At 36.8% G+C, this 15,617-nt stretch overlaps 1 protein-coding gene across 1 annotated transcript in view; it reads right to left on the bottom strand.

Moving 5' to 3' along the window:
* Nucleotides 1–1,121: 1,121 nt before the first annotated feature.
* GABRB2 (gamma-aminobutyric acid type A receptor subunit beta2) overlaps nucleotides 1,122–15,617 on the bottom strand; it is a 152,032-nt gene continuing 137,536 nt past the window's right edge. Inside the window, exon 9 of the mRNA XM_065690325.1 lies at nucleotides 1,122–1,496. Within this exon, the coding sequence (XP_065546397.1) occupies nucleotides 1,149–1,496 (348 nt within the window). The 3' untranslated portion in view covers nucleotides 1,122–1,148. The remainder of the gene's footprint in view (nucleotides 1,497–15,617) is intronic.

Here is a 15,617-nt window from a genome sequence, read left to right as displayed (position 1 = left end):
TTAAAATATTGCCAAAGGAATACTTAAATGGGGAAGAAGTACCTGCCTGAAAAAATCCTTTACTATTTAGAAGATACTTGAATTCTAGTTTCTTTCAGAGATTTGTAGAGATATGCAGATGAGAAGTAGCGTAGATACAACAGATGTGGCTTTTACTTCATGAAATACTTTGTGTTAAACAATGCTTGGGATCTGACTTAAGTCATCAGAATTTTACTCTATACTTTTCTTACGATTTTTTTTTCCTTACAGAAAAAAGTTCCACAATAGAGTAAATGACAATCTCCCCTTTACCTGTAAAATTCTACTTTCTGTCTATTCTATTTTGCCTATAAGAGTAAAGCTCTATGGAGTGAAAAAAAGGTCTCACTTTTATTTCTGAAACTTTTCTAAAGCAAATCTGAAATTTGTTTGTTTTTCAGTGGAAACCACCTAAAGCAGGAAACATTCAAGAGTGTAATTAAACTCTTGAAGTAACGGCTACCTTTTTTCATTTTTTTTTTTTTGCTTCAGCTTCTGTGCAAATACCCAACCCTAATATTACCAGTCAAAGGCTTAGTTCTTTCAATAAATATCAGGAAATACCTGAATATGGTTGGGAAACCTCTGACCATCATCATCTTGGAAAGATGATAGGCACTACTTGTTTTCAAGTTTACACATTTAAAAAGGTAAAGTGTATATGTTTCATAAGCATTATAACAACTTAGTACACTCTCTTAAGTGTAGATGCATGAATTGGATATGCAGTTTCCCAGGGAATGGTATGTGCTTCTTTTGAAACTAGAACTTGTTTCTCAAATGCCGCTCTATAATTTTTACCTCTAAATTCAAATGGCCATAAAAAAAAGAAGGAAAAAAAGAGTGAGGGACAATGAGACAGAAGTGATTGTCAAAATCCAATCTGCCTTCACACTCACAATACACTTATATTTTGATAAGGGGATATGTCCATACTTCAACTTGATGTATTTAAGATTTAGCAGATACAACCAAAACATTATAAAAACAGACCATAGAGTGGGCCAGCAACTAAGGTGTTTTAAAATAACTTTTTGTCCTGAATAGAATTTTTCTAAGTCCCACTTTTGGCTGTACAACCGATTTGAAGAGAAATCCAGTTCTTGCTTCCTGTGTGGCTTTGTTTCTTAGTTCACATAGTAAAGCCAATAGACAATATTGAAGAAGGAAAAAACAACAGGGAAGAATATGCGTGACCATCGATCTATGGCATTTACATCAGTCAAGTCAGGGATGGTAATTTTCAGTTGAGATGCACGTCTCCGTAGCCTACTTTTCTTCTGTGCCACATGTCGCTCCAGGGCATTGCGGCCAAAGCTGTGTCTGGGTAAGCCAGCTTTCCGGTACTGGATGCTTGAAGTGTCATACGCCAGCATAGTGCTTCTAGGGTCCCCAAGCCCCATCACCGCCTCGGAGGCAGCCATCTCATTTTTAATTTCAAGTGTGCTCAACAAAATATTTTCATGTGGATCCATCTGTAAAAAATAAAAATGAAGACTTAGCAAGAGGAAAAGGAAGCCAAATTAGCTGCAAACTGAAGCCATGCTGACGAGAGCTAGACCTAACATTACTAATTTGTTGGATATCAGCCTGTCTGAAAGACTTTAAGCATAGCTGCGACTATATTAATTGTTTATACTTATTTTTGAACCCAAGAAACAATAAGGCCAGTATAGCATAATGCAATAAATAGTATTTCCCAGTGAGTAGGAGCAATACCTGGAAAAGAAGTACAATGCTCAGCTTGAATGTGGGATTCTGCCACTAGATAGGAAATCCTGGGCAAATATTGAAGTTTTGTGGGGTGTCAGAGAGAAATCAAATGGAAAAGGGTCTGTTTTGGCTTTTCTTCTTTCAAACAAAAGCTTCTGCTCTGACAAAAACTTCAGGTATTCACAAGGTCTCCCTGCCTCTGTAAAATGAGGCTCTGAGCACTGCATAAAAGAATGCAAATTTTCAGTCCCTATATCCCAAACAGGACTGCCGGTTACTTGGGGAAATGCACCAACTTAGCCAAACTATACCTATGAGGAAATTCCATTCTGCAGTGCTAATGAATTTCATAAATATAGTGCATGCTGTGGAAATCTGAATGCTGGAATAGCAGAGATCTGCAATTTCAAGCAAAGAAAATAACATACAGAGTGTAATCACGTCAAATGTACATTGAACAGTTGTTTCAATGGGTAGTTTCAGCTACTGTATATTTATTTTTAAAGGCAGTTCAGTGAGATAAAAATATTAATATGAAGTTGTACAGAAACCCTTCAGACAAACAAGAGGATTTCAAAGATGAAGAACTGATTTCTACTCTTAGGCAACCTGGAGTAGATCTGAAGTATGGTAGGAGAACTTCAAAATAATCCATTTCTAGGAAACAAAAGTAAGGCTATTTAGGAAATTGTAATTCTCCTCCCACTTTTGTCTAAGTATGCATTTTAAATTGTGTGATCAAAGTATGCTAGAAAAAATAACAGCTAATGAGCAGCTAAATAAGTACATTGACTTAGTCATGGCAGTGCAGATATACTCCAGGCCAAATAAGTGAAACTGTTTCAGAGCTCCTTTAAGAATAACTCAGCCACATTATTAATTTATCATGTACATAATACATACAGTGATCTTTATTGAAAGTGCACAAACTGTGACTTTTGTGGATTTCTAAACAATAATATAGCATCAGACTATTCTCTAATATTTGGAAGGCAGCAGCAGGCACCCTGCTACACTACCCAATATAGCACTGTATTTGCCATTGTTTTAAGAAAAAAGCCCCTTTCTAATATTTTATATGGCACTATAAGAGAACTTAGTTGAATACAGCTTTTAGTAGCATCCACTGCACGGTATTATGAACAGGAAAGTCAGATACCTACAAAAGTTCTTTGAACCTACTGAAACGCTGTCATTTGAGTGATTACATCTGTTCAAGTGATGCATAAAAACTAGCATTGCCCAGATGCCAGATTTCCCCCTTGTTTTTTTTTTTTCTCCTCAATATATGTGAGTTTGCACCCCTCTAGTTTCATTATATTTTAGGTTTAAATTAAATTAAGTGTCTCAATGTGAAGCAGCCCAAATCATCTATTTTTGCATGTTTTCTGTCAAGGCCATATGAAATCTTCAAATTTTCTACGGTTTTAAGGAAATCAGTCTTTTCTGAGAAGCATTGGAAAAATGGGAAAGTTCAGCTGGAACTCGAGAAAAATTCTTTTAACAACTTTGTAGCACAATATTAAGCATGGTGAGGAAACACTGTGTTCTAGCCAGGAAGGCCATCAAATCATTTCTCCTCTGCCTTAGACAAAACTAAGGCAAAACCAGTATTTTGCTATTATAATACAAACCAAAGCAAACACACACAAAAGCTTTCAAATGCATCTGTAAAAATTCTAAAGAGAACTTTTGAACATTTCCTTCTAGTAAGTGTAGTTATTTAGAAAATTCTTATGTGTTTCTGGGGTAAGACAAAACTGGCTTTCATTTTTGTTATACGATCTCAGACAAATTGTAAGACTTTCAGTATGCTGAAAAGAAAAGCAATTACAGGCATTTGGTAATTCATTCATTCCAGGAACATGTAAAAACAACAGAAGTGTTTTACAAGAGGGGTGCAAAGCCATTTGGAAAGTTACATTTTCCATAGTTTCACAAAGCCTTAAGAAAAGAATAGAAACTTCAGTTCCAATGACATCAGGGGAAGTTTGACATACCACCACTAATGCAGTGGTTTTACCCCATAGCCCACAGCCTGAGTTATTTTCACCTCAATGTTGTGCATTCTATGATACTATTTTGGGAAAGATTTTAGTGCCAACAAATATGTTCACATCTTATATCTTCTTAGGCTGAATCTACTTGGAGTATTTTAGCCTTTTGATCTGCGATGATACTAGAAATTTTAGTGCTTTTTACACTGATATACTTTCTATGTAACACAAATACAAGAATAGTTATTTTAGTCTATTAGAGTTAGATCCAGGCATGTTTTAGTGACATGGTATTACTCCTCCATTTAACTTTTTGTTTTGATTCTTTTGTCATTTCTGTTCTCATTCTAGCATATTTCTTCACACAGCAAAATGCTACAGGTATCTGGTAATCTTGGCAGTAGTTAGTAAGATTAATGATGCTGGGCAAAAAACCCATTTAGAAATATTCTAAACTGTCTTCTAGGGCAAAGTGTCGTCTTCTGCATATATCACACTGATAACAGAGTTGGAGCACAGCATTTTTCAATATTCCAAGAATTTTTCAGAACAATGCAAAATACGGTAAAAATTAGTGATGGGCGAACCTTCAAGTGTTAGAATAGCCAGGTAAGCACCACAAAGTTCAGGTGCTTCTCAAGCACTAATTTAACCCTTTTGTACCTGGAACAGTGGATTAACCATAACAAGAACAGCATTTTCATGGTATTTTGAATTCCCACTGTGGAGGACTCCCAAAGTTCCAATCCAGAAATACAAATGAATATGAAAAGAGAGAAAGAAACAAACAACAACAACAACAACAACAAAAACCAAAACCCAGAGAGAAATTAACTTAACTTGTCAACCTTTGACAAAAGGTTCCTTTTCAGATTAGAGAGAGCTGGGAGTGTTATTTCCACCAAGTAGGTTCGCCCAACTCTAAATAAAACATGCTTTTGTAACTAAATGAAGCCTGAGATAGAATGATAATGAATTACGTTAATTGTACACAGCACCGCCCATTCAAAAGGATCCCAAAGCGCTTTACAACCATTAGAAAGAAGAGCTATTTCCCAGTGAAGCACAATCACCTCTCAGGTGAAATGTGGTGACTGACAGTGCAGAACAGTACACTATATTTTAGTCAAGGAAATGGAGAATGCTGTAGCCAATTGAAACTATGGGGTGGGTGAGTGGTGGTGGGGAATGTTAGGTAAGCAAAACAGTTACAGAAATTGATATTTGGCCAGGTGCTTGGGGTTGAGATGACCACACTATTAAAAAAGTGCCATGGGATCTTTAATGACCATAAGTGGTCAGGACCTGAATTTTAAGTCTCTGAGGATAAAAACATTAGAAAACAATGAAAGATACCTTTGTTGAATACATTTCTGGACAATGATATGTGCCAATTATTCTTCTGTCCTGTAAGTTAATAAAATCAAGACCAGTTTCCTTAGAGATAAGGCAGCTATTATCTTTCATTTAAAATTAAAGCACTCTAGGGTAATAATAGGACAACTAATTAAAAGATATAAGGACCTCTAAGCCAACAATTAGCCTAAGTATATTCTGGCTTCAGAGGTGCTATTACTGCCTTGCTCTGCTCCTCAAGGTAACATAACATTGTGATGTAAATGTATTTTTTCCAACTGGTCACTTGACCAAGGAAGATATGATGATATGAAAACAATTGTTAAAATTATTCTGGGGGAAAAGTAAGTGTAAAAGTGATTTCAAAAGGAGGTGGAAGAAGGTTAAAAAGATCTCCTGGTGCTGAAGGATTGTTCAACCATAGAACCAGACTCTTTATGGTGAACAGGAGAGTTCAAACTCAATGGAGAAATTCCCAGGGACAAGAAAGGATGAGAGGATGAAGATGAAGATGAAGAAAAAGCAGCAGCAAGTACCGTGGAAATAAAAAGTGGAAGCAGAAGTGGAGGAGAAATGACGAGAGTTCAATAACCATGCAAGAGGGTGGTGGTTTTTAAAAAAATCAATCTTATAGATGGATGGCAAAATATATGGTGGAAATGATATTCACTTCTAGGTCCAGGTCCACTGGAAGAACAGCTGACTCTGGAGCCTTGAAAGGGGCCATGACCTTTTTGATGGCCTCAAACAAAGGGAACACAGAAGAAAGCGTAGAGATGTTACCATAATACAATCTTCCTGCTACCTAGAAACTCCAAAATGATGGCTTTTTTGAGGAATTCCTCTTACACTAATACATTAGAAACTGTAAAATACAAGGAAATTATAGCACACACACACATACTCACACATTACACATGTACATTAGAAATCCTCCAAGGATGACCAGATCTCTGAAACTATTAACATGAAGTAAACCAGCATCTTAGTGATTACGCTTTACTATTACACCCAAACAGCTTTATAGTAGGAGGGAAATTTATATTAATGAAAAGATACATTATTGACACTTATCCCTCTTCATATACTATTCATTTTCACCTATAACCTTCAACTACAGGCAAGCACTCATATTATGTCAGAATAGCTCAGAAACCATGGATAAAACAGACAGCAGGGATGGAATTTCTGATAGAAAAACCTTGTGAAACAAAAAAGTTGTAAGTTCAAAATAAATATCCTTTTGTTAAGTAGGGCTGCCATTAGCCAAAAGCAAAATATGATGAGCTAATCCCTAAGGGAGAACAGAAGTAGTTTATTACAAAGAATAACACCTGAGCTTAGGTCTCATCATTTATAGGTCCTGTGAACAGAAATTCTTAAGAACCGAAGGTGGAAACAGAGATTCCTCTCACAATGACGACCAACATGACATGCCTAGACATGTAATTTAATTTGTTAAGACATAAACACCTCAGTACCATCTATAGAATAATTTCCTGCCTCTTAGCAGCTGAGCTTTGTTTGGAAAACCAGTAACATCACATTCCTGACTAATCACAGTAGCTACAGCAAGCTTAGGTAAAAGTACAAAGTGCATGTAATAGGGATCTGCCACCTTATCAGCAAGTTTGACTTATTGATTAGAAACCACTTATCTCCGGGGATTGCACTGACTACACAGGATAATGTGTGGTAGGTAGATAGTGCTGTAACAGCTGATGCAAAGTTCACTCTGGAAGAAAAAAGAATTAATACTTTTCAAATGGCACCTGTCTAAAGCTATATAGACATTTTTGACATAATAACCGAGTCTGCTGAGATGAAGCCGTATGAACTCATAAAGCACAAGTGACTAACACTTCAAAACATCCATACGTGAAACAATGCCCTTAAGAATATGTTTCCTTTGTCTGTATAAAATTGAATTTATTGTCAGCACTGCAGTAACTGTTTACATATCCATGTTAGCATGCATTGGCTTGGATTTCAACATACACCTAAGATTTGGGCCAGACTCTAAAATGTGCAGTTAAACGACGGTAAAATTAGGTGGACTTACTTATACACATATAAGAAAGTATTCAATTTGTACATGTCCAAACGGATGCCCAGTTCTTATGCTACATCAGTAACATTTTGTTTTGAATACTGCTCGATAGGTTATTCCTGGGTCATTTGGGCTGTTCTGCTCATTAACATTGCTCAATCTTTACCTTCATGTAGGACAAGCACTCTCTGTAGCATGCACCATGTCTTTCCTGGGAATTAGGATGCTTCCACCGCTGGTGAGAGACAGATTTTGAGCAAAAAATATTTCTGAAATATTGGGATAGAGTCTTGAAATATATTCTAACACAACAGTTTGGGCAGTTGAAGTATTAACTTGATTTGGGCTAGGTAAGCTTACAGCCTAAAGAACAAACAACAATAAAGGTAAAGCATTACTGAATAGTTATCGATACTCTAAAGATGGGCAAAAACTATAAAGGAGAGACTTGAAATCTGTATCCTCCTTCTTACCAGTTTGGGATACTATAATTCTGATTATGTAAACACTTCTGCTATAAATTTTGGATCATCTGAAGTCAATTTCTTCTAAATTGCAAAAAGAAACCAAACATGACCATTTTAGACACTATAAATAAAGCAGAGGCTGAAAACCAGTCATCTTCTACGTTACAATAATATTTTTATCACTTAGTGCCACCCTAGCGTACACAGCCCAGTGATCTCAAGATTCATGAGCACAACTAGGTTACATCTAGCACATAAAATTTAGAGTTACAAATTATTTTTTGCATGGAAATTGGCTGACTCATGGCCATTCAATTAAACCTTGGCAAACTTGTTAGAGCTTATCTGTTTTGGGAAACCAGTTCACCAAATTCACTAGCCAGATGGCTTCTGGACTGCAGCTACATACATTTCTTCTACTTCACTGTATATGATTTGCCTTACTTCCCCACAATTTGAAATAATGATATAAACTGCATTAATGGAATTTTTTCTTGTAACCGAAAGTATATTTAATTCAGGGTCACAGGTGGATGCAGGTTTATTGATGCACTACAAAAGCAAAAGGGATAATATGCTTTTAAAAAAATAGAGTGTGCACACACTGGTCTTACATTAATTAAACATGGCATTCAAAGGAGCACAGCTGCAGAAAGAAAAACCTCACGCAGTTGACTTGACCTTTATTCAGATGTCATGTGGAATCCCGCTACAGATCGTGGAAATAAATCACCTTCTGACTGCTTCTGCACAATGCTGCAGGCTAAAACTGGAACTTCCTCAAATTTCACTTCTATTAAACCTCTGGTTTCAACAAAACCCAAAAAGGCTGGCCAAGTGCTCTGTGCATTGCTGATTCTTTCATATGCTAGGTGTTGCTTGATAATGTATGAATGTAAATTTAGGAGAAAGGCTGAGCTTTTATAATCCATGCCTATTTTTATTACATGTCCTTCAACAAACTTCTGTGTAAGGAACACCTTCTGACCCTGAATCAAGAGAATCAGTCCTGTAGTGCAAACTAAAGGAAAACTCTCCTTGATGAATCCTTTCACTGAAATCTGGACAGTGGCAGTATTAGCTCCAGCAATACAGAGCAGTGAGGATCTGAGATTTTAGACTGAAATTTTAAAACCTTAATGTTTCCTTAGTGTTTTAATATCCTGTTCAATTTAGTAACTGATTCTGTGCAGATAACCATTTTAAAAATCCTCTTTTTTCCCATAAATTTTTACATCTTGTTTTAAACATTTTGTACGTGCTTAGTCACGTTTTATACTAGAAGTACCTCTACTGCATAGGGTAAAAGGTGCAGTTCTATGTAACAAATACTGCCTGGTTTTAGGTACCTTTTCAATAATTCTTCCTCACTAGAGGTACATTACGTGATTTTTTCAGATAAAAATGAGCAAATATTGCTGTGAACTGAAAAAGCCAGAGGAAAGCCAGCAGCAAATCAGAGAGGAAATAAAGGCATTAGCCAAGCCTAAGCTAATGAGCATCGCTTCTGAGCAAGGTACATTATTTCAGGCCTGCAGCCCTGTTAATGCATCTTTACACCTTAGTCTGAAAACTGAGGAGAGCGACCTTGTCTGTTTACAGCACAAAAAAACCTATCATAGGTTGGCCTGCAAAGGGCCACATACATATATCCATGGATTCATACTGGCTCAGGTGACCACACTCCATCTAATTTCACCACTTTTTTGTAAAGGCAGCATCTGTGTTTATGATAGCGAAAAAATGCACAGACTCTTCCACAGCACACTTTTCCACTTATTCACTAATAGAGTGATGAAAGTAAGTCTGGAAGCTGCCATGGAAATGGCAGCTACCAAAGCATTACTTGAGCTGACTCTGTGCCATTTCCAAGTGTGCTAGTGTAATGGATGGCACTGTTGACACAATGAAACAGTATTCAGTCTTTGTGTTCAAACAGCACATGTATATGAGCCAGTGAATCTGAAAACGTGCATTTGGAGAAGGAAGATGCTGTGGTAGCCCCATTTCCTTGCTGGATTATACAGTGGCCAGAAACTGTCCATCCTCAGTTGTGTCAGCAACTGGCATAACAGTTAGGCACAATCAAGTGTGAAATAGTGAATTGAATGGTCTTGTTTGCCCTAAAACTCTGACAATGCAGTGGAATTTTCTGAAAATGAAAGCTCTGAGGACAACTATTAAACTTTTCTGATTAAGCTTGGTCAGACTTTTCCTTGGTCAAAAATCTGTAAGGAAAAGACTCAGCAAGGACAACTTGAAGGGGAAGAAAGTTACCACATTAAATGCAATGGAGGGCAGGTTAAGCTCCTATTTGCTCTTTCCCTGCCATCTCAGTTAGCAGCTGTGTGCTAGCTTGGGTACAACAACAGTGGGTCAGGAGGGCAATGAAATGCAAGCCTGTACTTATTTAAAACTTCTTAGCTCTCTAAGTCCCACATTCCTTCTTCACAAGAGCATTTATATTGTTATTCAAATCTGTTACTGTGCCATTTAATCTCATCATCATATTGAAGTTCCATGTTCTTTGCTTGGCACCCAAATTTCTCATATTAAAACACTGTTAGTCTGACAATTTGTCTTGTTTGTGACTTGACACAGTAATAGCAATGCACTGTAACTTTCAGGTGCGCTGTCTGAACACCTTACATAATACTTAGACTACTGAGTAAAGAATTGCCCAGTGTTTTAAAAATACACTCAGTATATTTAGAAAAAGTCTGCGTTCAGAAAAAAACAAACCCTTAGCTGAACACGCAGAGGTTAGCAATGTCAGTTCACATTTATTTAAAAAAAAAAAAAGACTGCATAAATCTGTATAACCAGTTCTATGAAGTGTTGCATAATATGCTGACGTTTTTCCTCTCTTTTCCAGAGGGAAATTGCTTTATTAATGCTCCCAGTAACAACAGCATGATTGCAAAATTAGAGAGCTGTATTTATGTGACTTATGTTACCATATACTCCAGGTATATAGGCTGTGCACTCACAATGTCTCTGTGCATTAAGCTAGGTTGGAAATATCTAGGCTTCAATTATTACCACAACTGTATGCATTCTAAAACTGATGCATTTACATTATGCAAAACATAATGCTACTTCTGTGAAGTGGTAAATCAAATTACTTCTGAAGAATATAACAAACCCATTTTATATAAGAAATAATAATTTGCAATAATTAACTGTTCTAAACCTGGATGACCTAAATATAAAGAAAATAATTTAGAAATAATTTAAACACATCTAAATAACATGCATGTAAGAGTCAGAAAGTTACGACTAGAATTGGAAGGCAAGATGCAGCAAATCATTATATAGTAATGCCTCTATAAGGTCTGATATCTGGGTTAAAAAGCGCAAGTATCACATCCTGTTTCTAGCCAATATCCTGCTAAGGAAACCTTAGAGATGTCTCAGAAAAGACTGACAAGGTGCTCCATCAAGGGATGGATCTAGAGCTGTCTTTTAACAAGAGCCTTGATATACAAACTGATCAATACTTACAGTGATTATTATCTCTGTTACCTGACACACTTCCAATCTGTGTTGCTTTGGAAGAGGATGGCATACAGCTGCTTTTCCATTATGATCACCCCTTGTCAAATGTACAAATGGCAAGATGCAAGAATTACTTCTTTACAGAGGAAGAATCAGGATTTCATAAAGCCCAGTACATCTACCATGGTCTCTACAGTGACAGTTACATTTTCCATTAAATTAGCACATAGCTGTAATGGAGGTTTTCTGATCTATCCAGAATAACAAATACACATATCATTGATATTGAAAAGGATTTCCACCTTACTTACACCTCCAAAGAAGGCAATTAATGTATGTAGTAGTCTGGATCAAATGAGTTAGACAAGCAACTGCAGGAAAAAAACAGCCAAAGAATCCAAAAGATGTAACAGCAGCATAAGCAGCGGGAAGACTGGGAATTTAGTAATACAGGAAAATATAAAGAGAATTCAGGGCTTGAGAAGTAATCTGTCTGAAAATCTGGAACAACACAAAAACTAGAAGATACACCAGACACATCACAGCAATCAGCATCAGCAAGCCCATCTAAGCCACAGTTCCAAGATGGAAACATCCAAGGTAAAATTACTAGATCCAGCAATGTAAGAGAAAATGTAAAAATCAAACAAAAATATTTTGGCTACTGGATTCTGGATGAAACTTACAGAGAATAAATGAGTACTGAGAGAGCACCAAGAACTTCCATATTTGAACTGTGGTAACAGAAATTAAGTATAAATGGCTGGGGGTTTACCTCAGAAATTATTCGCAGTTGTACCAGCCTCTAGATTGAGATCCTGGTTAGGCTAATCATCTCCTTGAACACAAAGCCAGGCTTCATAAAGGAGAAAACTTGAAAGGTTATACCACAGTAGCTTGTTTCTCTTTCCCTGCCCTCTTGTCTCCCAAGGAGAAACAGAAACCAAAATTACAATTAGAAGGAAAGAAACTTCATAGAGGCTTCTAGACAAAATCCTTCCAGACCATTTTTATGTAATTACAGAATTAACAGATGAAAGCTATGCATTTCAGTAAAGCCTTTGATACATTATCTTAAAACTACTGAGATGATATGTCCTAGATATATGTACAATTACTCACAGGAAGACAGTTAGCTGAATGATATGGTGAAGCCAGAGGTTAGAATTTCACCCTATTTTTTAACATATCTGCTAATCAGCTGGAAGAACAGACAATATATTGGTGTCCTAAGCACAGGAAAAGACAGTATGAAATGTGCCTACAAATGATAAAAAGGATGCTGACAACCATCAACATTCCTATTTAAAATAGAAAAGTTGACAGAACAAAACTGCATAACAATGGGTTATATATACTACACGTACAACAGTCCTAGTTTACCTACCCTTATCTATACGCTTGCAGTGCTATGACATTTAGAACGGAAGAAATTCAAAGTCTTGAGACTATAAAGACCATAAAAGCATTTGAAGAAAAAGTGTAAGGTAAGACAATAATAGGCTTGAAAAGAGAGGTGAAATTATGTGAATGCTGTATCAAATACATGACTGATGTCTAGAATAGGAAGAAAGCCAGTGATTTATCTGTAAACAACAATACATCTGTTTACAGATAAAAGAGGCAAAAGATGCTGAGTTAGACCAAAGGAATGAACTGCTGAATGCAGCCTGAGAAGATTCAAGAGCGAAACAATCACGCACACAGCCATTTTAAGCTGAAGTCACTGCAAAGAAAATAATCAAGTCCAATTTGATTTAACAAGTCTGTGATAACGTATCTGCTGGTAACTGAGTCTGAAACTTCCTTGAGTTTTGTGTCCTTAAATTTCCCCATGATTTTATTAATTGTGTTTCAGAATTCAAGAAGCAAACCAGGCCAAATCCTTTCTCTTCCTTCCATTATTCCAAACAGAGCCAACAACCTTTGAAAATGAGGGAGTATATGAAGTTACAGTCTTCTGTGATGATCCACACCAGATACAAGGAAGAAATTTTTTACTGTAAGAGTGGTGAAACGGTGGAACACGTTACCCAGAGAGGTGGTAGATGTCCCGTCCCTGAAAACATTCAAGGTCAGGTTGGATGGGGATCTGAGTGACCTGAGCTAGTTGAAAATGTCCCTGCTTACTGCAGGAAGATTGATCTAGATGACCTTAAAAACCCCTTTCAATCCAAACCATACTATGATTTAAAAACAAACAAAAAAATCCAACAACAAAACCAAACCAAAATGACCATACTAGGTATATGTTATATGAAATCTAAAGAAAGATTTGGCCACAGTTTCATATGGAATAACTCAGGGGAAGTTCTGCAGCCAACATGGTTGTGTTTGCTCAAATGGAAGAAACCAGACATTCTCCTCCTGCATCCCCAGATCTCCAAGGGATTACACTGAATTCAGGAGATACCACAGTCATGGAAGAACAGCTTCTGTTTGTTGTGCTTCAGTTCTGTTTTATAGGTTCTTTAGTATCTTCTGAATAACACTGAGCTAAAACAGAGAGATTACCAATGTCTGTACCTGTCCTGAAATCTCTCAACATCAGAGAAGCTGACAGCATAAATAGAGCCTGTATTAACTTCAATTTTGCAAGTACCTGTGGATGCAAGGACTAACCAGCGCTTCTCACCACCTTTTGTTCAAGAAGTTGTAAGAAGCTGTTACAAAAAAAAGGTGTTGGAATCTGAAGAAATCTATTACAGATTTGCTGACCTATAATGTATAAACAAAGATGTTGCACTATAAGCAGCACTTCCAATAGCTCTTTTTTACAATGTCTATGCAGAATGCAAAAACAGAGCTGTACAGGAGTTTTCATCCTCATGTTTTGAGGTTTATTACTCAGTTCCTTGTAGTGATATAAAAGGAATCGAGTAATACCACAAAAAAAAACACTCATACTTCATAAAATTAATCCTTCAGTGTTAGATATTGATTAGAGATGAAGTATTTGGTTGGCCCAATGTAAATGCAGATCCTTCATGAAACTACCTACAGAGTTTCTTACTTAATAGCCTTGATTGTTTAAAGGAATACTGCTTAAAAAAAAAAAATAAACTTTACAAATTAAATTAAAGCTTGCATTTTTTACATTGCTGAAAAAACGCTGACAGAAAAAAATTTTACAGTGTCTTCATGAACTTTACAATGGTAAATGATGATCCATGGTACCAGAACATCAAAATTAATCTCATCATTATGCATTTGCCTTCATTCATTAAAACATGTTTCTCTGAAATTAAAAATAAAATAAATTAATGGATGAATGAGATGTGAGCCATGACAATATAATCCTTCATTTCAAAAGACTATAAATTATAACCTATAAAACTGTTTTATGCTATCAACATGTGATGGATTATTGCTGTTCCAGCAAAAATGAAACAAAAAGTTTCTGTCCGCAGGCACACTGTGGTAATGTAGAAGTTCTGAAAAAACATGAGAAATTCCACTAGTAGAGCTGTATGAAACTTAGGTTTCCTCTTCACAAATAATTATTGTAATCACTTAGTTTCTTTCTGATTTAGATTTTTTCTTTTAATTCTGAGTTGTTTCGTTCCCATTGGAGTAATCACGTTGAATTATAAACTCAAAAATCTTTCCATGCCAAAAAACCCCAACAAAACAAACAAAATAAATTAACTTTATTTAACTCTCCAATTTTGCCTGTATATGAAAGTTAATACATTTCACACTGAGTACATTTTAGCAGTCAGCCCAGATTTGCCACTGTGTGCAACTCATCCAAGATGGTCAAAGTGAAAAACGACAAGTGCTTTGCAAGTGCTCCATTGTCATTAAGCATAATGGATACTCTTTCCAGAAGTGTGTTTCTTGGCAAATGTATTTTCTGCCTCAATTCTCAATCCCCAGGGAACCATTTTTAGATTTCAAATTAAGTGCACAGCACACTGATGTTTTATTTCTGTCCTGGGTTCAGCAGTAGCAGTCATTTTTCTCCTTCTTAGTAGCTGGTGCAGCACTGTGTTTTTGACTCTCAGCCTGAGAACAACACTGATAACACTGATGTTTTAGTTACTGCTCAAATTTTTACTCTGACCAAAGACTTTCTGAGCCGCATGCTCTGCCAGGGAGGAGGGGAAGCTGGAAGGAAGCAGAGACAGGACACCTGACCCAAACTAGCCAAAGAGGTATTCCATACCACAGCACGTCATGCCCAGGATGTAAACTGGGAGTTGCCCAGAAGGGCTACTTAACTGCTTGGTCGGTCTGGGTATCAATGGGTGGTATTGTATTCTCTTCCCCTGTTATTTCCCTTATCATTATTATCATTGGTGGTAGCAGCAGTGATTTGTGTTATACCTTAGTTTCTGGGCTGTTCTTATCTCAACCCGTGGGAGTTACATTTTTTCGATTCTCCTCCCCGCCCCTCCAGGAGCGGGGTTGGGGGAGGAAGTGGGGGAGTGAGCGAGCGGGCTGCGTGGATCTGAGTTAGTGGCTGCACTTAAAACACTACAATTTCTGAGCAGTTTCTCACTTAGTCAATAG

Source organism: Lathamus discolor, chromosome 10 (assembly GCF_037157495.1).
Source record: "Lathamus discolor isolate bLatDis1 chromosome 10, bLatDis1.hap1, whole genome shotgun sequence".
NCBI lineage: Eukaryota > Metazoa > Chordata > Aves > Psittaciformes > Psittacidae > Lathamus > Lathamus discolor.
Note: the sequence above shows the minus strand (reverse complement) of the source record. Positions and strands in the feature narration are given on the sequence as shown.